This window comes from Sporothrix schenckii (assembly GCF_000961545.1).
Source record: "Sporothrix schenckii 1099-18 chromosome Unknown Cont43, whole genome shotgun sequence".
Lineage (NCBI taxonomy): Eukaryota > Fungi > Ascomycota > Sordariomycetes > Ophiostomatales > Ophiostomataceae > Sporothrix > Sporothrix schenckii.
Genome location: NW_015971144.1, coordinates 803,120 through 826,097, shown reverse-complemented (window position 1 = coordinate 826,097; position 22,978 = coordinate 803,120). Strand labels below are relative to the sequence as shown.

Below are 22,978 nucleotides of genomic sequence, written 5' to 3'. Positions count from 1 at the left end.
GTAGTGAGCCCCAGCTGGCGGGTCTCAACGAGATACTATCCCGAACCGGCGTTTGTTTGATAATTTGCTTTCCTCGGAATGTTTGCAGTCTGGAAAATTTCAGCTATTTTCCTTCTAATTATGTAAAGAGGAGAGAAAAGAAAAACACATAAAAGGAAAAGAAATGAAGGAAGGCAGTCAAGGACCAGGGTTGTCGTCTTGCCCCCAAACAACGTCTAAGTTGACCAGCAGAATGACAAAGGCCGGAATTTATGGATATTCCCGGGCTGTGCAATTGGCTCTAAACCTTGTCGGAATTTTCCATAAATTCCGTGGAAGCAACAACGTTCCAATCCTTCACAGACACTTCCCTGTAAGCACTGTAACCCTGCGTGTTTGCATATCCACGACATTGCATCGTGAGCAAACATGCCGAACGGTCAGATGCTGTATCCAAACATCCCGATGTAAGATGCTTCCGCGATATCCGAGAGACGTGTCAGAAAGAGTCAAGAGTTGCAAAATAAAAGTCTTATTTAAAGGCCGTGTCCCGATAAACTGTAGAGTAGGCTCGAAAGACAAGAACATAACTTAAAACAACAGCACTTGCATAGCAAACATACAACTTTCTATTTTCATATTATTTTACTTTTATTTTGGCCTATACTCGGCTCTTTACGTCATTACTTCTTGCTTCAATTTGCACTGCCCAACATGGCCGTTCCAGTCCTCCTCTCCGGACTCACTACGCGCGAAGCCATCATTGACGCCATGACCCGCGCCCTCGTCGCCCTTGATCACAACGACGTTGAGCTCTTCAACTCAGCCTGGGCCGGCGAGGATGTCGTGGCTCAGATCGGCGTCGACGACGACAAAAAGTTCCTGCCCAACCTGTCCGTCATTCGCATGGCCATCTTTGACCGTATCGGGCCCATGGACACCACGCACAGCTTCACCACCCCGCGCGTCCACGTCCATGAAGGCGCCGACACGGCCGTGCTGACGACCGTGTCGCTGGCCCAGCATTGTCCCGCGGGCCGTGGCAAGGAACCCGACGGGCCGAAGTACCTGGTGGCCGGCGAGTACACGGCGGACATGGTCCGGGACGCTGCCGACGGTGTATGGAAGATTAAGAAGTGGGTCCTGAAGATCAACTGGGCGCAGGGCGATGCCTCGATCTTGGACGGACCCCCGCCATCGTGAGAGACGAGAGATCGCGGGTCTATGTCTTGTTTTCGATGTCTTGTTTTGATGTCGAGTTTTGGATTGGCAGTTTCCGATGCCCTTTTGTTATCCCATCAACTTGATTATACAATTAGCACATTTAGGAAATATAAATAAAGAGAGGGACAATGTGAATTAATAGAGACTATCAAGGCGTATTTCGTGTGCCTTTGACTTGGTTGTGAGAACATACCTTTCAATGCCAAACTTCTGAGCTACGAAGAATTGAAAAAAATGGACTCCACAAATCGAGCGCTGTAACTATCCTTAGCGGGCTTCAGGTAGTGTGCCACCTAAATAGAGCTTATTTATTCTGTACCGCTCAAGCGCCTTATCGCTTATCAGCCTCGCCTGCAATCGATAAGACTTTTTTTTCTGGTCTGCAAGAAGCGCAACCGAACGCCAGACGACGACAACTACACGCATCCTCCCTCCTTCCACAATCCCTCGATACTCCCCCCCCTAGTGATGTTGAAACGAAAGAGACCCGACGGCAGACCGCCGGCGAAGGGCAGCAACGGCGCAAACAAAAGCCACAATCACAACAAATCACCTCCCTCCGTTGCCGCGGCCGCCGCAAAACCCCAACCCGAAAAGGCCGTCAGCGCCTTTGAGGCTAGCTACACCGATGTCCTGCGCATGCTGAAAAAGGCTCGTGGCTTCGAGCGCCAGCGCCTGGTCCGGCGCATCGCAGAGGAGAAGACGCAGTCCAAGACGGGAAAGAAGAGCAAGGGCAAGAAAGCCAAAAAGTCCGCAGCGGACAACGTCGACGGTGACGGCGACGGCGACACGGACCAACGCAGCGAGAGGCTGCAGCGCCTTGAGCGCGAGGTCGAAGTCCTGAAAACCCTCGACTACGAAGTCACGGCGCGCGTACACCTGGCCAATGCCATGCTGCGCACACGCGGCCTGGCCGAGGCTCCCGGCCCGCTGGGCGCGCACCTGCAGCTCGCGTCCGAGGTGCTGTCGCAGCGCACCAAGGCGTACCGGACGGACGACATTCACAACGTGACGAGTGCACTGTACAACAGGCCATTTGTGCGGGATGCGGTGGCCAAGGCGGTGGCGGGGATGTGCCAGTTGCTGGGGCTGCCGCCACCGGAGAAAAATGTGTCGCGTGTTCGGAAGCAGAGGAAAGAGGAGGACGAGGAGGAGGACGAGGAGGAAGAGAAAGACAGCGTGGACGATGACACGCGGCGACATACACAAGCCAATACACCAAAAGACAAGACAATAGCTTGGAGAAGCGAAAGCAGCGAGGACGAAGAGGCTGACGACGACAATGACGAAGATACGGAAGACAACATGGAGTATAATGAGGCGGACGACAAGGCTATTGAGCGCGAGCTGGCCAAGTTCGAGTCTAGGCTCGGTAGCGACGAGGACGATGACGAGGATGAAAGCGATGAAAATGACAGCGAAGACGACGGTCTTGGCAGTGGGTCGGACGATGACAGTGACGGGGACCTTGACGACGACGCTGTCGTGGCCAAGCTTCGCGCAAAGTACGCGGCGGCCGTGGCCAAGGGTCTCTGGCAGGACGACGACAAGGACCGCGACGATTTCAGCGGCGAAGACAGTGATGGCGCGGACTTTGAAGAAGAGCAGGACGACGAACAAGGAGAAGGAGGAGACGAAGAAGAAGAGTTTGGCGGCTTCTCTGATGATGGCGAGGTGGACGACGAAAGTGAGAGCGAAAGCGACGAAGACCTCCGGCCACGGAAACGAAAAGCAACGTCCGCCACAACATTCGACGGCACCTCCCACTTCCTACCCTCGCTCATGGGCGGTTATGTCTCCGATGGCGGTGACGACGCGGACGGCGTGGCCGACGACGAAGAGGCGGCGGCCCGTATGCTCGGTGGCCCCCGCAAGAACCGGCGCGGACAGCGCGCGCGGCAGGCCATCTGGGAGAAGAAATACAAACAGCTCGCAAAACACGTGCTGGAGCAGGAGAAGAAGGGCACGGATGCTGGCGGCAAAGATGGCGGCAAAGACAAAAAGGCCAACAAAAACGGCAAGCAAAAGGACGGCGGCGGCGGCTGGGACGCCAAGCGCGGTGCCGTGGACGCCAGCGACAAGCCACGCTGGCTGCGGCGCAAGATGGGCTTGCTGGGCCGTGTTGGTCCGGTTGGTGGTGGTGGCAAGGGTGCAGGCAGCAATGCCACACCACCTGCCGGTGCCAAGAAGGAAAACCCGAATGCCAATGCTCAGGTATCGGGCACTCTGCACCCCAGTTGGGAGGCGGCACGCAAGGCCAAAGACAAGGCGCAGACAGCAGCGTTTGAGGGCAAGAAGATTGTGTTTGATTAAGGCAGCCGAGATTGCGCATGTATACAGGTTTATTATAGCATGGAGTACTATCGCATCACATATCCAAGGATCGATCTGTTTAGGGGAAAAGGAGTTTTGCAATGCGTTCATATTATTATCTCTTGCATTTTCAGCTACCTAAGAATTGACTCAAACGATGGAGATAAACAAATTGAAAGGAAACTGCATCATACTGTCATCCTAGACGAGCCATCCGTGCCTTACGACTTGGGGGCAGTCGGGGGAGGGTCGAACTTGGGAGCGTTCGAGGGCACCGGTGCGCCCGTAGCGCCAGTCGGAGCCGCGCTGGCGTCGGAGACGACAGGGGCGGCCGTGGAACCAGAAGCAGTCGCATCGGTGCCGGCCGGCGCCTTCTTCTCCTCGCCAAAGATCTTGTTCAGACCGGCCGCCTTGTAGGCGCTGCCGCCGTGCTCCTCCTTCTTGATGTCCGCCAGACGGCGCGCCTCGGCGTGGATGTCCTGCACCTGGCGCTGGCCCTGCGTGTAAAAGTCGACGATGCGGCGGCCCGTGGGCGTGTTGGAGGCCTTCTCAAAGTACGAGCTGAGGCCCGTCAGCAGGCCGTTGGCACGGTGGCTGATGCCGTACGACTGGTCGGCCGACTTGGCGCGGTCGGTGGCGTGGTACTTGGAGTCCAGGTTGCTGAGCGTGGTGGCAAAGCGCGAGCTGACGCCGTGCTTGTGGTCAAGCTCAATGGCGCGCTGGAGGGCAGCATCGCCAATGACGTAGCCGTGGGCCAGGTACTCGGCAAAGATGCGGGCGCGGGGCTTCTCCTCCTGGGTCAGCTCGTCCGAGTCGCGCTGCTGTGGCTCAGCATGGCCGGCCTCATCGTCGGCATGCGAGCCGCCCGTCACAGTGATGTGGTTGGTGCCGAGCTGCGTGTTGTTGAGGAGCAGCGCCGTCTTGGCGGCGGTGTCCTTCTCAAATGTGACAGTGGCAGACTTGGACTCGCCGTCAGGGGACACCTGGATATCGGTGATCTTGCCGCTGTGGTGTGTTAGTAGGATGATGAGAAACAAGCAGCAAGAGCTTGGAGGGAAAGGGGGGGGGATTACCAGAAGCTGAAGAAGTCCTTGATCTCTTTGTCGGTGGTCGCAGACGCGACGTTCTTCACCTGGACGACATTGGCCTTCGACATTGTGTATTTGTGTATTATATGCGATGGGTGGGAGGGTAGAGTATGGTACGTGCGAACGTTGGATGTTTTTGCAAAAGGGTGGAAGAGAGACTATGTGATTGAAGACATGAAGACGGAGAGAAGAAAACAAGAGACGGAACGGATTCGGGGGGAACCATCCAGTACTTATTAGACGCCCCAAGCACGACATACCACACACATGTACAACATACAGTTCGCTCCTTCCTTGATTCGTTTTTCTACAAGCTGTCTCTTGCCCAACTATGCCACCGCACAGAGAGGGAGGGCCTCCTGCCCGTTCTGTCGCCAATGCATATTCTAGTGGATGCTTCTTGCGACAAACTAAATGAAGGCCTGACATACAAGCGCACTTCGTTGCACGCCGCTCAATAAGGGCCAGTCTCCCAGCGACCGACGACCCGCAATGGGGGGAGGGAGCTCATGAGAGAAACACAAAGCAACAGGGAGAAGACCTGAGGGGCAGGACCAACGTCATCTCTTCTTTTCTTTCAGCTGCTGGCTACTGAAACGCATGCAAAATACGGAATAGAGAGGGGTAGGACCCGCTATTGTCCACTTTCCGGGCAAAGCTTAGCAGCTGGCACGTTGGCAAGAGCGATCGAATAGCGCTATCCCAAACGGTCGTAGCGCCGATCAGGTTCTAAGACGGAAACAGCTGGGGCTGTGTAGAAGTCGGTATGGCAGAGCAACCATGGAGCTTCTGCAGGTTGTTGCGTCATTGATGTATTTTAGCACATTTTGCTCGACTTGCACGTGTGAAGGAATCCAACAACGGCTTCAAAGAACTATCACGACCGTTTGTTGCTGGTCTGGCTGGTCATTTGAGGAAATGCTTTCATTCTATTTTTCAGTTCTTGTTCCCTTATGTCAGCAACTATCAAACCGGAAATGGTAGCTTGTCCATTTTCTACCTCCACCAGGCACATTCGGCCTCCTTTCGCGTTCAAACCGCGTATTGTTGACGCCTGCCCTGTTCCAATGTTTGTTCGGGGGCTTCAAGTTCATGCTGGGTGATTTGCCGTCTCTCGTGCTACCAGACTTCTATTTCGCAGTTTTGGCGAACTTCCTCTCTACCTCATCTTCGAGCACACCTCTAGGGTTCGAAGTCAAGCCCTGATGTTGTTAGTCTGTATCCAACCGCATCCTAATAATTTGACCTAACAGCATGGTCTTACCTCCGTTCCCTTGTTGCCAGGCTGCTCCTTCCACTCGTCCTTGGCCTCGCCCTTGGGCTTCGAGGTGCCAGAGCCAGGGGTCTCATGCAGCTGCTTGCCCGTCTGGCGCGAGGGAGGCGGCGATTCACCACCTTCGGGAGCCATATTGAAGTAAATATGTGTAGATTTGTGGTTTTGAGGTGTATTGGAGCTGCAAATGTGAATGTCTCTCGATCGATAAAAATAAAACGTATTGAAGGGTGACGAGTGTATCAAAAATCGGCTGGCCTACATTACTTTATATGGTTTCCCATCGAACCCTTCTACAATACCTCAACGGTCTTCCCACAATAAATCCTGACGGCAGAAACGGCTCTATGATATCAATGCCGTCATGGTAGTTCGCCTCTTTGTCGTTTCCCTTACATATGCTGAGAGTTGTTGTCAATGGCGCAAAACAGTGCAGAACACTGTATTTTAACTGTAAAGGCACAGTATGTTGGTATTGATTGCTGCTGCGGGGGAAGGCGCGACCCCACTCATTTACTGCGAGCACTTCACGTCCTATGAGTTCGAAACGAGGCTATTCTGTACCGGGCAGTGAAGTGCTGAGGCGCGACGCGCTGTTTTAGGCAACCAAACGCAGAATGTTTTGTAGGCAGGAAAACGGAAAGAAGGCGTAACAGGGAAAGAGCAAGTCTGCCCAGGACGACGCCAAGTCATGCCAAAGACCTGAGGACCCTGAGAATGTGAATGCACTCAACATTGTGCATAAACGACTCATTTGCCCATCATCCCTGCACCAGCATTAACAACGCCCTGGTTTCGTGCACAGGCACCCAACGCACAACGGACACCACCCCCCGTCTCATCGCGCCCGCATGGTCCGTCTTTCATCCTGTTTTGGTTGTCTCTGTGTTGTCCTGGGGCGCGGTGCCTTTGTTTGCTGGCTTGCTGGTTTGATTGCTTGCAATTCTTTGTTTACATTAACGAGTCCTTGGCTACCCAAAAGCGTTTGCTTGCGTCGTCGGTCTTCTGCGGATCTTCATCTGGCTGATCTCGCTCAACCATCACGGCTTTCCCTCTTCAACTCAACGTGGCCATCTACATCCCCCAAAAGCTGATACGAATATATATTGCTTGACACGCCCTCCTCTTCACCTTGCCACATCACTATGCCGGATCTCAATTCGGTACCGCCATCGCCTCGCGTACTGGCAGCCTCGCGGCAGTCGTCGTCCGCTTCGATTGCAGGCATTGCCGCTGCCGTACCCGGCTCATCCAACACCAACCCTCCACCGCCGTCCGCTACGTCGACCACGTCCGCTACCACACAGATGCCTCCTCCGCCTGTTCCGACCTCTCCTTCCTCTATCCACGTCTTTCCCTCGAACCAGATGGCCGTTGATCAGGGCACGCAGCTCAACCCCTCGTCTCTGCCGTCGCCTTTCCTCCCGCCACCCTTGTCACTCGCCAGTGGCGGCGGCGGGCCTGTTCCACTCAGCGATGGACCAGGCGTGGGCCCAGGCCCAGGGCCCTTGCGTCACCCGCGGCCGCTGACGACAGCTGAGCTACACATGCAGCTGGAGAAGGAACAGGAGGCCGTGGTCAACCGCCTGACGCGCGAGCTTACACTTCTCCGGGCGCAGAACGCCTCAGTCGTGTCAAACGCTTCCTCGACGTCCGCGAGCGGCCTGTCCGACGCAGCTGCGACGGCTGGTGGCGTACCCTCCACGGGTGGCCCGTCGTCGGCCCCGTCCATGTCTGCCTCTGGTGGACCGACGGACCACTCCCTCTTCTCGGGTACCAGTGGCTTCTCGATCCCCTCGTCAACCGGCCGCCATAGCCGTACCTACTCCAATACCAGTACGCGCAGCCAGACGGCGACCACGGCCAACGCACCATCCGTTGTCGGCATCACAGCGCCGGCGCCCATACGACCCCAAGCGCCCAATCTAAGCCGACAGAACAGCACGGCCTCGCGCCGCAGCCGTGCCAACTCGCCCGGGCCGTCGTCCTCGTCGGTGTCGCACTCCTATACGACCTCGTCGCACATTGCCGACGCCGCTGCCTCGGGCTCTGGCATGGCCGTGTATTACCAGCAGCAACAACAACAACAACGGCCTGGTGCAGCTACCCCGTCTGCCAGCGACATGTCGCCTGCGCTGATGCCGGGTACGGCGCGCTATGAAGAGACTGCATTTTACCGGGCGGAACTGGAGAACGTCAAGCGGGAGAACGAGGCTCTACGGCGCCGTATCCGCGAGCTGGAGCGTGCCGCTGCGGCCACGACCGCCAGCCCTGGACAGCAACAGCAACAGCAACAACAGCCGCCTTCGTCGCACCATCATCACAGTCACCGCGGCGGGGCAAATCGGGAGCGCCGTGAACGCCGGTCGAGCGATGCGAGCCGAGGCCGCAGCGAGAGTGTCAGCACGACGGCGAGTATGAGTGTCCAGTCGCCGGGGTCGGTGCCGGCCGTCTCGTCGTCGGCGTCGCTCTCCGCGCTGGCTGGGTCCTCCTTGCCCACGCCTGGCTCCATGTCGGCGACGGGAGCAACAGCGGCGACTTCGCAGTCTGCATCTGCTGCCGGTGGTGGTGCGAGCGGAGGCGGCGTGGGCATTGCCGGCCGTCGGGAGAGCGGCCGCGAGCGCGTGACCAGCATGCTCAGCGTTGCCGGTAGTGTGGCCGGCAGTGTTGGCGTGGGCGTGCCCGAGGACGAGGTACGTGTGGGTGAGAGTGCTGCGAGTGCTGGACTGCGTGGCCAGGAGAGCAGCAGCGGCACCAACTAAGCGTGCTTTACTTGATATCGTTTTGACTTTCCACCGTTCGCTACGGCAGTGAACTACGACCGCGTTTGAGCTTTAGCAGGGAATGCGATTTATGTGCCGTTTTATTGTTTATTTTCTGACACTCGACAAAAGCGTACAATCCGTATCCGCGTTACCTTTTCTGCAGCTTGCTGGCAATACCATACTCATTTGCTTCTACAACGTCTGTTAATCTTATCCGAACCACTCATCGTAGATAGCCGGAATAGCTCAAGTCAGAACAAACGTCAAATGGCGTTGAACTTCAGTCAAAGTGAATGTAAATTTTTTTGGTGATATTGTCGGTTTAACAACCTTGTGTCCCATGAAATCCTATTTTGGTATCTGAAAACTTAAAAAATAAAATAAACCGAGCTCCATTGTCTCACGCCCCTTGCGTGAACATGCCTCGCAGACCCAAACGCCGTGTATGCAGTACTCCGCTCGCAAGTCAACGTCCATGTGTGCCGCTCGGGGCCGCGTCAGCCAGTCTACTTGCGCGTAGTGAAGTCCGTCTCGTTGGCGGTGTTGACCTCGCTCGGGTTCGTGGCGCAGGTGCAGGCACCGGCCGGGCGCTGGCCGCACGAGCAGCGGTCGCCGGCGGTGTTGTTCTCGGTGGCGGCGCGGTCGCAGTTGCAGTGGAGGGCCGACTGCTTGCCGCACGAGCAGGTGGCGTTCTGGGCTGCAGTGGTGTTAGAGGTATGATAACTTTATGAAAGAGTGATGCCAGAAGGGGGCCACCAGAGAGAACTTACCACAGACGCACTCAGCGCCGCCCTTGCCACAGCAGGTAGAGGAAACCATTTTGATGATATTTGGTGTGGGGGAAGTTGAAGTAGGATAGTGAGAGAAGATTGACGGAAGATTGAAGATTGAGAGACGTTGAGTTGTTGAATGAAAAGTGATTGTTAGCTTGGTTGAGGATCGAACGGAATGGGTGAGAGGAGGGGGCAGGAGCTGCTTCTTAAATATGTTGTAAGTGGAGAGGCAAACTTCCTGTCGTCCAAAGAGCAGCTGGTTTGCCTCTCGTCCTGTGCTTGTCTGGTACTTGGCTCCGCACTATGGCTGTGACGCAACAGCAGGTTTTCTTTTTCGCCCTGCAGGGTGTAGCATGTCGTGTTAGTGCCTGCATTAACCCCACAAAAAGAGAGTATGACTCTCCACAAAGGACAGCCCATTTTCTGGCAGAATGGTCATCAAGTACTCTCTAATTGGCTAAAGATCTTGCATACAATTATCTCTAGCCAATGGAAGGCAAAACTATTTCTTTCATCCAGCCAATCATGAGCCAGCGATTTCCTGCGCTCGTCAGCATCACCAATCGACAAAGGCCTAACAATTTTGTTCCTGCATTTTAGTTACCAATCCACTGTTAGAGGAGGCCCCATTTGTCATGATTGTAATGCATTCTATCTGCTCTCCTATTGCATCACATGAATGGCGCGTCTTTGGCTTTCTGGACTTCCTCTTGTTCATTTCCTCATGGTAATGTCAACGAATGCTGTGATGGAATTTGCAATATTGGTACAGAATTCAAACAGTATGTAAAGGGATATATTGTGTGGTTTCGTCATATGTAGCTCTATTTTACTTTATCTCTTACGTTACAACGTGCACGCCACCCTGTGCCTTTTCATAGAGATACACCTCCACGACCTCGGCGTCATTGCCGAGCACTGGCAACGGGATGGTGCTGCTGGCGTGCACGGCCCAGCCGTGCTCCGTCATCAGCGTGAAAAGGACCTCTTCGGATGCATGTCGCGGTTTACGGGCCAGTAAAACGCCGGGCTTCTTTCGGTTTGCGGAAGGCATGTCTGCCAACGCTGAGAGCGTCTCGACCAAGGCCGGAAGCATGTCAACGTTGTATGTGCAGTCGCTTAGCAAAATCATGTCCCAGGCTGCGTCCTTCGCGGCAGGACCAAATTGGCCTTGGCGACCGTCCTCCCAGTCGAGGTTCTCGTAGTCGAGAGACAACTGTGCCGATCGGGCCATATTGGCTCGTGCCCTCTCCTCGGCCTCGGGCAGGTCCGTGAGGAGAATTGTGTTCTGCGTGGTGTCGATCTTTGACGCTGTCTTATGTTGGTCGGCTTCGTGTACAATAGCTGCTAGCCCAATCCCGAGGATGCCAACACCACTGCCGAGCTCAAATACCCGTAGTCCCCTCCTTTTGTTTTGGCGGAGCAGCGTGTTTCGTAAGGCATCTGGCAGCGACACAATCTTTGTATCGGCCATCTCTTTGTCGTCTTCACGTGGCCGTTTCCGGCTCGGCGTGTTTCCCAAACATGTGTCGGCGAGAAGGGCAACGGCGACTAGCCCTGCATCCCACACATGGCGGGCAATGCTCTCGCCGATTTCTTCCTCGACCTCGACATAGCCACCAATGTCCGAATCTTTGTCCTTTGAAGAGAACGTCAACCGGCGCAGAGCCACATGGTCAAATGGCTCATCCGAAGTGGCTGGAACATCCACCCAGAGCGGCAAGATGAGCCCCTCGCCGCTCTGTCTTTGCGTGCCAACCAGCTGTCGTGAATGCACTGCGGATAGTGATGGGTCGGCGGGGCGGATACAAATGCGCCGTTTTGCCGCGTTTGAATCCCAGAGACAGGCTTCTGCCGCCCTGGGCAGCTTTGCCTCGAGCTTCAGTACGCGCTTGCCCGCCCTCCAGGACAGACTGCTGTCGTTGCTCGCCGTCTTGGACGGTTTGGCCTGCTTGCCGGCTTTGTTGCCTTTTCCGCCAGAGGCCACGGTGGGTGCCGCGATGGGTAACTCAAAGATGCGAGTTGTCACGGTCTCCTTTGGCGGTGCCTCGCCGTCCTCGTCCTCGTCCTCATCCGCGACCGCGTCCGCGCGCTTCCCATTCTTGTCCTCTGCATCTGGTTCCTCTGGCTCCTCTTGGACAGTCTCCACGATGTCGACGACTAATTCGACGCTTATGTCAATGGGCGCGTCGGGGCAGAGAAACGACTCGCCGAGATCAGTTGTGATGGTCAGCACGAGCGCCAAAGACGCAGGTTGACCCGGCGATGCTCTCACGACATTGGGTGGCCGTAGGAGGCGGATGTAGTGCATCGTCGATGGTACGCTACAAGGAGAAAGGCGAAGCGCCTGGTACGATTTTCACTTGTAAATTTTCCACATGACAAGGTACCAACTGCTGCATATGCAATTCGCCGAGCCCCACAATTACTGTCTTGCTCACACTTCCCTCCGACGAGTTCTTTGACCAAACGCTGTCACCCTGTCTCTATTTTTCGAATCACTTTAACTTTTTCACATGCAAAGATACAATGGAATTCTCCTGGAGAGAAAGAGCAGCAAAAGACATGCTCGTATCATCGATCATATCCGCGATAATGGGGCATCGGAGGTCGCCGTCGCCTTGTTTCGTGTGAGTTGCAAGCTAGGCCGAGCAGGTGCTATAAAGGCTTCTCAAGTGCCTGGAAGGCCTAAAAATTAGCGCATCGACCTGCGATCCCGACTAAGTGTCGCGGCTGTGGCCGATGGTGGCTCCTCTTTTCTGGGCAATGAGGAGAAACTATGCGTCGACGAGAAGACTAATAGAATCAAGTAAACCCGGTGTCGGACGTCAAACGAGCGAGTGTGCTCAATGTCCTATAAGATAAAGATAAAGCTTAGGAATACTGAAGGTCCAAACTGAAAGCCCAACAAGTCACATCCCTCTCTTTCCCAATCCTATCATCTTTACTTCCACCGACTCTGATTCGTGCCTCACACGGCCTGCGACTATGACGACGCCAACCGCCCCGGCCGGCCCAGCGCCTGCTGCCCTTCTGGCCAAGCTGCTCGAGGTCAACGAGAAACAGATCGTGCCTCTCACGGCCACCGGCGTCGCCTCTGGCAGCAAAGTCTTTGGCGCCGCCATTTTTACGCGTGACGGCCTCGAGGCGCACACCGTCGCCACCAACAACGAGCGCGATTCGCCCCTGCTGCACGGCGAGATCAACTGCATCCAGACGTTCTTTGCGACCCCTGCGGAGGGCCGCCCGGCCACGGCCGACTGCATCTTCTTTGCGACGCATGAGCCCTGTTCGCTCTGTCTGAGTGGCATTACCTGGTCCGGCTTCCGCGAGTTTTACTACCTTTTCACGTACGAAGACAGCCGAGACCTGTTTGCCATCCCCTACGACATTGACATTCTCGAATCCGTGTTCCGTGTGCCGGCCCCCGGCGACACGCCCGCGACCTTGGCGGAGCGCCCGCTGTACAACAAGACCAACAAGTTCTTTACGTCGGCGAGCCTGGCGGACCTGGTCGCGCGCATCGAGGACCCGGCAGAGCGGGCGCACTGGGCAGCCGAGGTCGCTCGGGTCAAGGCGCTGTACAGACAGCTGAGCGAGACGTACCAAGAGGGCAAGAAGGGAGGTGCCGCGACGTCGAGCGTGTGGAAATAGGAAAAAGGCGAGGCTTTTGTTCTTCATCCTGCCATTTTGTTATTTGATATTTTTGCAGTCATTTTGCATTATCTTGACGAGTGACGAACACGGTGCATGTCGGGAGTTATGATAAGACTTGGAAAGCAATGAACAAGGGTAACGTCAAAAGTTACGAGAAAGCAACCGGTGTTGCTGATGGAATTGAATCTGTATGAATTGTTTAATTATATATGAACACGAAAACACCTCCTTCTTTGAGAGCGGCCTTATTTCTTCTCTTTGGCGTCGTCCAAACTCGGCATAAATTCATCTAAGCGATGACGTGAGCTGTAAAGGTCGACTGGCTATGTAAGATACCTACCCAACAGGTCTGTGCCTTTCACCCGCGATCCGCTCAAAACACCGCATTGATGCGGATATTAATGCATCTAGGCGTGAACGGGTGTCGCTTTCTACCTTCCGTCTTTCCTATCCCCATCACTTTTCTCGGTGACTGTTCTTCCTTGAACTTATTTATTGTTCCAACAATTGCCTCCATTCTCCAACAAGCCGCTTGGCACTCGCAGTCTTTTCCTGTTATATTCTGACGCTACTTTTCTTTTCTTTTTCATATATTATCCACTCACTCCGTCTACGCCAACACAAGCGAAGCACCTCAAACCACACAACGCTTAGCGACGAGCTAAAGATAACGACAATAGACCAAAAAAAGACGGATGATGCTTCAGCTTATACTTTTCATCGCCTCCTCACTTTAAGGAAAACAAGATCGCCGCGTCAGAATGAGGCCCGTTTCATCGTCTCGTAATAACACCAGCCAAAAGACAAAGCCATAGAAGCTATTGCCCAATAAATGCTAAAACGCTACGAGGAAGACCAAAGACATCACGTTACAGGCCAGAAAACGTACCCTTCACCGAAAGGCCACGGTATTGCGGCGTCTGTCCTTGGAGGAGCCCGCTCTTTTATATTAACTGCCATCCTTGCTTGCTCTTCTCCTAGAGAACGCAAGGTTTGCCCGTCCGCGTGCCTTCTTCCCTCCTATGGGTCCGATACATTGCTCACGGGGACATGATCCGCTTTGTAGGTGCCCACTGGCCGTGACTGTGCCTCCGTTTCACGTCTCGCCTATGGTCTTGTATATTGACAATCTACAAAACTACGCAACGCCATAGAAGGCCCGTATCGTGGCCGCATTGTAAACTGCATCCGTCCTGCGCTGCGCTTTTGCGATTTTGCATTTGCATATCACTGCATATATACATCCCCACCCTCGCCAACATTGCATTGCTTGTTGCTGTCCACACAGACTGCCGTGCCACTGCCGGTCCGGCTGGTCGGATGAGAAAAAAGGCGTAAAAAGTGACGAGCAAAAACAGGTAGTGGTTTGTGTGGATAACCACTTCTTATAAGGAAAAGAAAGCACGAAAAAGGCTTGTTTCTCCCGCTGCTGGCCATTTTTAAATGGATGTTTTGTATGCTATTGCATTTTATATTCTCGCCGTTGCGTCCCTACCGCTTTTCTGCGGTATAGCTTTCGTCAGTCAATACAGGTCTGAGAACAAAGGACATCCGGAACACAGGAGCAATATATTGAGTGGCCACCCCAGCGGCCACATCTTCTTCATCCATTGTGTGTACGGTGCTGTGTACTGTTTGGTGTTATGTGGTTATTGTTCTCACGTTGCTTTTCTGGGCTTCGTTTTGTCTTTCTTTCTTCTTTCTCTTCACGGCCTTTTCAGCCCTTTTTTTATTGGTCCCGTTTCGAAAAAAGGGAAGAGTCTGACCTTGCAATATCAACAGAGCCGGAACTCAGAAGAGGGCCAGAAATAGAGAGACATCCCTCCACGTTGTCCGATCATACGAGAGAAAAAGCCATCATCGGCCATTGTGGCCGTACTCTCGTCGCTAAAAAACGACGAGCCATGTCATGATGGCCACTCCGTCGGACCTGCCGTCGGGGTCGTACACAAACACCACCGACACCACATCAGCAAACTCGACTGTAGCCAACGGCACATCTCCGTACCTCTACCACCACCCACATCATGGCGGCTTTGGCGGCAGCTCGATCAACCTTGCCGGCGTCCTCGTTGGCCTTCTGGTGCCCCATGCCGTGTGCACACTGTTTGTGCTGGCGCGGGCAGGATCGCGCGCCATTTTGCTGCGCAAATGGTTCCTGGACGACTCACTCGTCATGGTGGCCTGGCTGTGCTCCACGGCCGTCTGCGTCGTCTACAGCATGTCGGCCATACGGACTCATGGGAAGACTGACGACGGAAACGACGATGGCAGGGCATTAGAAGACTACTTGCTCCGCACATACCTCGGTCTCATTTTCTATCAACTCTGTCTATGCCTGACCAAGCTCTCTATCCTGGCTCTGTACCTGCGCATGTTTGCGGCAGTCTACGCGACCGAGGCGAACATGTCCCACGCATCTTCGTCGTCTACCACGTTGCGACGGCGCCACCTCCGCGAACGCCGCCTCGCCTGGATTACGGTGGCCGTCGTCGTGGCCTACGGCGTACCCCTCTTGTGGATGAGCATCATGCAGTGCTACCCATCCTACTTGTCATCGGACGAGGAGCAGAGCGGGCCCCTCTTCTTTGGCCACCCGGTCGCCGTCTGCTTCTCCTTTACACCCCTCCTCATCACCAGCGCCAGCCTCCACACCGCCACCGACGCCTGGTTAATTGTGCTCGTCGTACCCTTTGTCCTAACGCGGCTGCGGGCCCTCCCTCGCAGCCAGCGCTGGGCTCTGGCCGCCGTCTTGTCCCTCAGCGTCTTTGTCATTGCCGCCAGCCTCACACGGCTCCAGCTCAGCCTGCACGCCAACTGGCGACCGTCCATGTCCGGGATGGCCATGACCATGACGCCGACGGGACCCTCGCGCGCCAACACGCTCGGCTTCTTTGTCATGACCATTTTAGAGTGCGACATTGCACTCATCTGTGCGTCGGCGCCGACATTGCGGCCGTTGCTAGCACGGCTGACACCGCGGCTCGGACTGGGAGACGACGGAGGCAGTGGGCCGTTTGACCGGCGGAGTGGTGCTTCACACCGGCGCAGTCTCTTCCATCCTCGTGGTGGTCGAAGCGGGGGAGGGGGCGGTGGAGGCGATGCCGGAGGAGCACTCAACGGCCAGCAACACGATGAAGATAGCGAAGACCTCACAAGTGTCGTCAGCTACCACGGCTACCCCTGGACGCGGAACAGTTCGCCGGCACGAAGCCGCAGTCGTAGTCACAGTCGCAGTCGAGGGGAGAAGGGCAGCAAGCCAAAAGTTTCGCCAGTCGAAGCCAGCGGGTCCGGCGCCACTGTTGTGGGTACGCCGAAAAAGGAAGGCACGGAACCGACCGACGGGCCGTCTGTGCCGGCCCCCGTTTTTAACCGCTCCTCTCAACCTCACCGCACCCCGACCGACCGCAGTCTTCGCAGCCAGTCGCGCAGTCTTCCGCAAAGCCGGGAAGGCGGTGTGCACGCCAGTGGCAGCTCACACGGCACACCCTTGTCAGGTGGCGGTGGCGGCATCCTCACCCGCAGGCCCAGCTCCGTCTTCTTCTTTGAAAACAGCGAGTTTTACGACCAGTACTTCAGCAGCCCAGCCACAACACCGGGTGGTGGCGGTGGAGGCCGTCCGCCACCCACGGGTGGCAGCGGCGGCACCAAAAAGGCGGGCGTGCCGGGCGCCGGCATTGGGCTGGGGATCGTGCTCCACCCGCGCGGCGACGCTGCTGAAAGCCCTCATAGTATCGGCCCACACGTCACCCGCAATGGCAGCCAAGAGAGTTTTATCCTGGGGCTCAACGACCCAGCCAGTCCGACCCGTCTGACACGGTTGACGGGCGTGTCCGGCTACAGCGGGGAGACGTATGCTGAAGACGACGGCGCTGAGCGACGCAGCGGCGCCGGCAGCAGTTTTGCCGACTTGAAGAAGAACAAGAGCACCAGCGATATTGACGAGTACGAGCTGGCCGTGTTGACGAAAAACGCAGCGGCCGACCACAACACGATCCCCAACAAGACGGCGACCAGTTTCCTCGACGACGAAACAGACACGGACGCTAGTAGTGGACAGAAGACGCCGAAAGCGCGAACATCGTCCAGCAAGCCAGATCCGCAAGTGTAATGATCTACGTGGTGCATATGATAATTAATATTTTTCCGGGCGTTTGGGTTCATGTTAGAGATGAAGGGAAAGCAAGTGCAAGTGATACCAAGGAGGAATACATAGAAGTTTGGACGAGATGAATACACGACTTTGTTTACGAAATGTACAGGCTGGAGCCCCTGCCGACTACGGGCGTCGGAAAGCAAGGAAGATCTTGACAAGGCTCATCCTGGATGAAGCATGGATAGCGGAGCAACTCTTGACGATGGAAATTGCGGTTACAAAATAAGCATGATGCCGGCACTCAAAGTTAAGCTTTCCTTCTGACGGTCTGTTCTCATGTCTTATTGTTATAATTTCCACTTTTTTGCATACTTTAATTCTCTCTCTCTTTCACTTCGTTTCTATACGTCCAGGGGCTTTTTTGTTGTCATGTCGTCTATCTGACAAGTGGGATAATCAATATAGGACCAGACACGATCCGTTCGCTACACTCAACTTTATTTCGGTCTGTTAGCTTCCTTGTCCATTTTGCAGGTTGGCTGCAAGGTGGCTTGTTTTCTACGTAAAACATAACTATGATCACGACCCGGACATGCCAAAATCGACGCTCCGTGAAAAAGCTATGTGCATTACTCCGGCCGCTGGATAAAGAGAGATCACGAGGTTTCTTCTTTATTTATCACAGGATGTGTCTCCTTACCCTGGTCAATTCGAAACCTGGTCCGGCCACTTTTGACAACAACACGAACCGAGGACTCATTACTTGGAGTCGCTGTTGACGGAAGTTTGAAAGAATACAGAAAGGGAGAAGACACGGCACGTATTGCTGAGCGACCCAGTGCCTCTCACCTTGTCAGCGGCCCCGGGATGTCAAACGTCTGCGCGGGATGGAATGTAACCCTGCTTGGTACGAAAGAAAGCTAGACATCAGCGTCTCGCAAGCTGGCGAGAAATTTAGGAGAATGATATCAGAAGGAAATAAAAGAGAAAAGGAGCTGGGAAAAATGGCGGTGTGAATTTTTTTTTCTTTTATTGTTTTCTATGCAAAGAAAGTATTGACAATGAGTATATGGAGTAGCCCAAGACGGCATGCTTTTGTCAGGGATTGGTGGTTCTTGTTGTCTGTCACCCAATCCCTGCCCTATCGGCTTCCGGCGTGCCCGCATTAAAGATACCATCTTGATCGCCCGTGATGACCCAAGGTTGTCGTCCCTTCTTTTTCATGTGGTTGCAGCGCACTGTTTTCCCTCCGTATTTCTTTTTTTCTTCTCCCTACCCGGATCCACCAGTCGCAAGCTTGTCCCCTTTTGTTCCCTCGACCTGGACCTGGACCTTGACCTCGTCCTTTCTTTGGATCGTCGGAGCCCTTGTCGCAAGAAGAAACCCACAGACCGAGGACAGGGGAACAACAGTACAGGGACTTAGAAGTAACGGACAGAATAAAAGACAGGGTGAACACGAACGCCGGCAGACCGATGCCTGTAGTAGTTATCGTGCATGAACTCATCGTCGCCCACGATTTGTCGCTCCTGACTCAGTGCAAAATTTCCCTGGCGAACTGCGTCAGATACACAGCTTATTAGGCATACCATGCCTATTATTGACTTTTATACCCTGTGTCCGTCACATTTGAATTGCCCGTGTCGTAGAATAATTGAATCTGTCCCGCCATCTGTCCCGCTCGATTATCCCCCTCAATGGTACCCGGTAAAGCAGCCCTCTCGTCATTCTTGCAACACTTTAAGTATTTTGAATAAGTTGGACCATGCGACTCTCGGCACTCGCCCTTTTCCTTTCTTTTATCTCCCTCCTCCATCCATCTCTTTCCGAGGCAATGCCGGTTTCCATGCATACTTCTACTGCGCGGGACTATCCACAAGAACCATTCTTTCTTGGCGTCGTGGAGCACTGGTGCTCCCAGAAACCACAGACAGTGGATCGCCACAAACCCTCAGAGCCTCTCCTCTTGACTTCCAGAAGCCCTGCCGATGACGCCCCTTGTTCTTTGCCCGTTCCTTTCCCTGTCTCGTCCCACCATCTGACTCCGGATACTGCTGCCGAACGAATCGGACCCAAGGTTGACTAGTCTGTGGTTCGCAGCACGCGGTTTGACTCCAAACTGGAGCGTAGTCTGTAGTCGAGCTCTGCCTAGCTACTTTCCTTGCTCGACCTGGAGATGCTCCATCCGACGTCGATGTCCAGGGTTAGCCATCGTGCGGGACTAGACGTGATACCGTCATGCTATCACCTATACGTCTTGCTTATGAGCTTTCCTTCTTTCTTGGTCCTGTTTCCTTGTTTTGTCTATCTCTCCTCACAGAGGCCGTTTGCACTCCTGACGGCACAGAACAACACGTCTTCTCATAGGTGTCGTGGCTCATGAATCCCCCCCTCTCTATAGGACCCCTCCATCAACTCACCTTCCTCGATGGGAACGGTACATGCACCCAGAGGTCCGGCCGTAGAGTGCAGCCTGTTCCTTCGTTCCACTGTGCCTGTCTACCACCCGCACCTCCGTAGATTACTTTCACGAACCTGCCTGTGTGTGTGTCGTACGCACCCTTGTCCTTTCTGGTCAGTCCGATGGTCGACGGTCTTGGCAATGTCACGGAAGCTTTCTGATGCCCTTCTGTCGCCTTTTGCTCTTTCTCGGATTTTCTTTTCATATTTCTAAATTCTTCTGCGTACCTGCCCTGTGGTAGCATTCGGCGCCTGCCTCGTCCATTGCTTGATCTTCTCTCGCCATTCCTTTCATCTCGTCATCATACGTGTTGTTCCATCTGGATTCCCGGCAGGTGATCGATTTCATCTGTACTCTGATCTTGCAAACTTTCCAGACTAGCAGTCTTTCTCGTTTCCATTCTTTCTATTCTGTAATTCCTCCATTCTTTCTCATCTCTATTCTATTTTCTCTACTCAGCGTAGACTTCCCCCCTTGCCATGCCTTTCTTATAGCCTCACAACGCCCTTCAACTCATATCCAGTCTGTATCACGACAGGATGACAACAAGAGAGCGACGATGCTACTTCCACGGGGCCTCGCAACCCTCTTTCTTACCGGATTGTCCGTTGTCCACGGCGCCCCGTTAATACCACCAGCAGGAGAAGCTGCCGATGCGCCACCATCACAACGAGCAATTCACACAAAAGCACGACTGCAAACTGTTGGTGGACATCGACCACCGCCACGCCAATTCCCACATTTCCTGCAAGCCCGCGATGAAGACAGCGCGCAATGCTCGGCAACGACGCAGGTGGTCTGCGCGGCGGCCAACAGCGGCGGGCAAAGCCCCGTCTGCACAGGTTGTTCAACTTGCTGTCCGGACGCAGAGGGCGGGTTCAACTGCTGCGCTCCTGGCTTTCGGTGCTGTTTGGCAGCCGACGGAGGTAGCGGAACATGTTGTCCCATATCAGGGTCATCAGGAACAACGACAACAACAACGACAGCAACAATCTCGGCCACACGGACAGCAACCGACACAATTACAGCAGCCCCCGTCGGATCCACCCCGCCAGTAGCGACACTGACGTCCGTGTTCGTGACCACAGTCACGCAGACCATCACCGTAGTTGATCCAGGGCAGCTTACGCAGACCAACACGGTGACGGTGACGTCGTTTGCTGGCAGTCGGAACCGACGACGGCAAGTTGACGGGCATACCGTGTCAGAATCCTCGCTACCGCCGAGAGCTACAACAACATCGACTTTCTTCACGACCCAGACAACGACAGTGGATGTGACCATCACCATCTCCGCTCCGCCTATTCTTACCACCACAATCACAAACACGATTACCGACACAACCTTTGTTACGATCACGATTGCGCCGAGCGCAACCACGACCGTTTTCATCACGACGACCATATTTACAACCTCACCAACGAGTGCAACGCCGACGGCGTCTCCCACCTTTGCCACCTCTGTATCTTCGCCGGTGACAGCATCACCTACACCCGAAACGACCACCAACACAACACCCCCAACCTCCGCTCCATTCTCGACATTCTCAACCTCCAACGGCGCAGCCAGTTTTCTGAGCAGCACCATTCCGCCGCCGCAGTCGATGATGATGTCCGTGACATCAGCAGCGAGCACGCCAGCTAGCACAGCCACGCCTCCCACGTCTCGGACGGCCAATACACCGCCTACCTCTCTCTCCTCATCGACTACGGCCAACGAGCAAACGACGACAACCGCCGGACCGCCCACCACCATCACACCTTCCACGACGGCCACCGCGCCAACGTTCCCCACTGGTGGCAGCCCCTTTGGCCTCAACTCCAACCAGATTGCGGGCATCGTCCTGGGCGCCGTGGGCGTTGCGCTGCTGATTGTCGCTACTGTCGTTCTCGTGCGGAGACGATGGATGAAGCAACGGGCCCGTGGCCTGGCGGCCGCTGCGGGGCGGAACCATTATGTCACCCCGCCCGGCGGCAGCGGGGAGGGACTTGGACGGTCTGCTTCCATGTTTGTCGACAGTACCGACAGTCGTGACAGCAGCAACGGCCCGCCACAACGGACGCCAACGCCACCGATGGGCGTCTCGGCGAGGGCATCGTACGTCGGCCCGCGACGGAAACGACCCGTGGATGGCGCTGGCGGCCCGTCTGGCGAGATGCGGCAAATCGGACCCGATATTATCGCCAACAATTTGGACGACAATACGACCGGCCGAGGGGGTGGCGCCACCACCGCCGCTGCCCAGGAAGCGTCACCCACCGCCTCCAGCAGCCAGACGGGCTCCAACGAGGTCCGCATCGTCATCCAGCCAGCGCGCTCGTCGCGCAGTCCCAACGTCGGTGGCAGTGGCCGCGGCGGCTCCGGTTCCTCGCGTGGGCTCCAGCGGCAATGGCCCATGCCGCCGGGCCACCTCGGCCCGGCTGTCAGCATGTTTATGGAGGACACGGGCACGGCCACCAACACGAGGGCCAACACAGTCACAGACGACCACGACCGCGACGGCGACGAGCCCGCCGCCTACGATCCGACGGCCTGGAGCACGGCCAGCGAGTTTGGCGGCAGCGTGACGCCCGAGACGCAGCAGCGGTACCTGCAGTACCAGCGATACCTGCGACAGGAAGACGACCGCGAGCGACGGCAGCAGCAGCAGCAGCAGCAACTGCGAGTACCAGGACTGGGGATACAGCCACCGCCTCAGCTGCCGTTACCAATCCCGCCGCAACCTGCGAGCGGTCTGAGCACACGTCGCGCGTCGGGCGTGCCGAGCTCGGCTGTTCTCGGCGCGGGCCAGCAGTGGACGGGGGCCTATGGATACTATGGCGAGGACAGCCACGACAATGGCGGTGCGAGCAGCAGCCGCGGCCGGAGCGAGCGGAGTGCTCAAGGAAGCCAAGGAAGCAACAGGAGTGCCCGCAGCACCGAGATCCTCCCGGCACGACCATCCGACGAGGACGGCCGGCAAAACGACAGCGACGGTTCGAACAATACACAAGCAGGCGCCGGCTCACGAAGAAACCGGTTCAACTTTGGCAGCATCGGATACGGCCGTGCTCTTTAATTTAGAAAAGTGCACGAAGGCCCGGCTTTCCTAAAGTTTTCTTCATTTTCACGTTACTTCGATATACCATAGAACGAGCAAAATAGACATGCATTGCAATGAATACACGTTCACAACGACCTCAGTTGCTAATTTGAGTGCACCACGGAAGACAGACCACTTTTAAAGGCCTCCTGCGACAACCATATCTCCATTGGGACCTCGTCCCTGGTTCATCCGTCCTTTTGGTGCGGCTCGTGGCTGCTTTTCCCGGTAGTGATTGATCGGCGTTGGAGATCTCGATATGTCGCA

At 55.3% G+C, this 22,978-nt stretch overlaps 10 protein-coding genes across 10 annotated transcripts; 6 read left to right on the top strand and 4 right to left on the bottom strand.

The window, feature by feature from the left end:
* Positions 1-693: 693 nt before the first annotated feature.
* On the top strand, positions 694-1,182 carry SPSK_02804 (uncharacterized protein; the record flags this gene model as incomplete). Its single annotated transcript, XM_016729668.1, has 1 exon — positions 694-1,182. The coding sequence occupies one exon, from the start codon at positions 694-696 to the stop codon at positions 1,180-1,182; it is 489 nt and encodes a 162-aa protein (XP_016589017.1).
* Positions 1,183-1,671: 489 nt separating this feature from the next.
* SPSK_02364 (uncharacterized protein) lies at positions 1,672-3,516 on the top strand (the record flags this gene model as incomplete). The annotated part of the gene is made up of 1 exon (XM_016729236.1): positions 1,672-3,516. The coding sequence occupies one exon, from the start codon at positions 1,672-1,674 to the stop codon at positions 3,514-3,516; it is 1,845 nt and encodes a 614-aa protein (XP_016589016.1).
* Positions 3,517-3,737: 221 nt separating this feature from the next.
* Positions 3,738-4,672, bottom strand: SPSK_02668 (uncharacterized protein; the record flags this gene model as incomplete). Its single annotated transcript, XM_016729536.1, has 2 exons — positions 3,738-4,521; positions 4,590-4,672. The coding sequence occupies 2 exons, from the start codon at positions 4,670-4,672 to the stop codon at positions 3,738-3,740; spliced, it is 867 nt and encodes a 288-aa protein (XP_016589015.1).
* Positions 4,673-5,734: 1,062 nt separating this feature from the next.
* SPSK_02866 (uncharacterized protein) lies at positions 5,735-6,012 on the bottom strand (the record flags this gene model as incomplete). The annotated part of the gene is made up of 2 exons (XM_016729728.1): positions 5,735-5,806; positions 5,869-6,012. 2 exons carry the CDS (start codon positions 6,010-6,012, stop codon positions 5,735-5,737), a joined length of 216 nt encoding a protein of 71 aa, XP_016589014.1.
* Positions 6,013-7,022: 1,010 nt separating this feature from the next.
* Positions 7,023-8,639, top strand: SPSK_02432 (uncharacterized protein; the record flags this gene model as incomplete). The annotated part of the gene is made up of 1 exon (XM_016729304.1): positions 7,023-8,639. The coding sequence occupies one exon, from the start codon at positions 7,023-7,025 to the stop codon at positions 8,637-8,639; it is 1,617 nt and encodes a 538-aa protein (XP_016589013.1).
* Positions 8,640-9,148: 509 nt separating this feature from the next.
* On the bottom strand, positions 9,149-9,461 carry SPSK_02858 (copper resistance protein; the record flags this gene model as incomplete). The annotated part of the gene is made up of 2 exons (XM_016729720.1): positions 9,149-9,339; positions 9,413-9,461. The coding sequence occupies 2 exons, from the start codon at positions 9,459-9,461 to the stop codon at positions 9,149-9,151; spliced, it is 240 nt and encodes a 79-aa protein (XP_016589012.1).
* A 795-nt stretch (positions 9,462-10,256) lies between these two features.
* On the bottom strand, positions 10,257-11,726 carry SPSK_02478 (uncharacterized protein; the record flags this gene model as incomplete). The annotated part of the gene is made up of 1 exon (XM_016729347.1): positions 10,257-11,726. The coding sequence occupies one exon, from the start codon at positions 11,724-11,726 to the stop codon at positions 10,257-10,259; it is 1,470 nt and encodes a 489-aa protein (XP_016589011.1).
* Positions 11,727-12,403: 677 nt separating this feature from the next.
* SPSK_02757 (CMP/dCMP deaminase zinc-binding protein) lies at positions 12,404-13,069 on the top strand (the record flags this gene model as incomplete). Its single annotated transcript, XM_016729623.1, has 1 exon — positions 12,404-13,069. The coding sequence occupies one exon, from the start codon at positions 12,404-12,406 to the stop codon at positions 13,067-13,069; it is 666 nt and encodes a 221-aa protein (XP_016589010.1).
* A 1,915-nt stretch (positions 13,070-14,984) lies between these two features.
* SPSK_02293 (uncharacterized protein) lies at positions 14,985-17,183 on the top strand (the record flags this gene model as incomplete). The annotated part of the gene is made up of 1 exon (XM_016729165.1): positions 14,985-17,183. The coding sequence occupies one exon, from the start codon at positions 14,985-14,987 to the stop codon at positions 17,181-17,183; it is 2,199 nt and encodes a 732-aa protein (XP_016589009.1).
* A 3,005-nt stretch (positions 17,184-20,188) lies between these two features.
* SPSK_02250 (uncharacterized protein) lies at positions 20,189-22,687 on the top strand (the record flags this gene model as incomplete). The annotated part of the gene is made up of 1 exon (XM_016729123.1): positions 20,189-22,687. One exon carries the CDS (start codon positions 20,189-20,191, stop codon positions 22,685-22,687), a length of 2,499 nt encoding a protein of 832 aa, XP_016589008.1.
* Between the last annotated feature and the right edge of the window lie 291 nt (positions 22,688-22,978).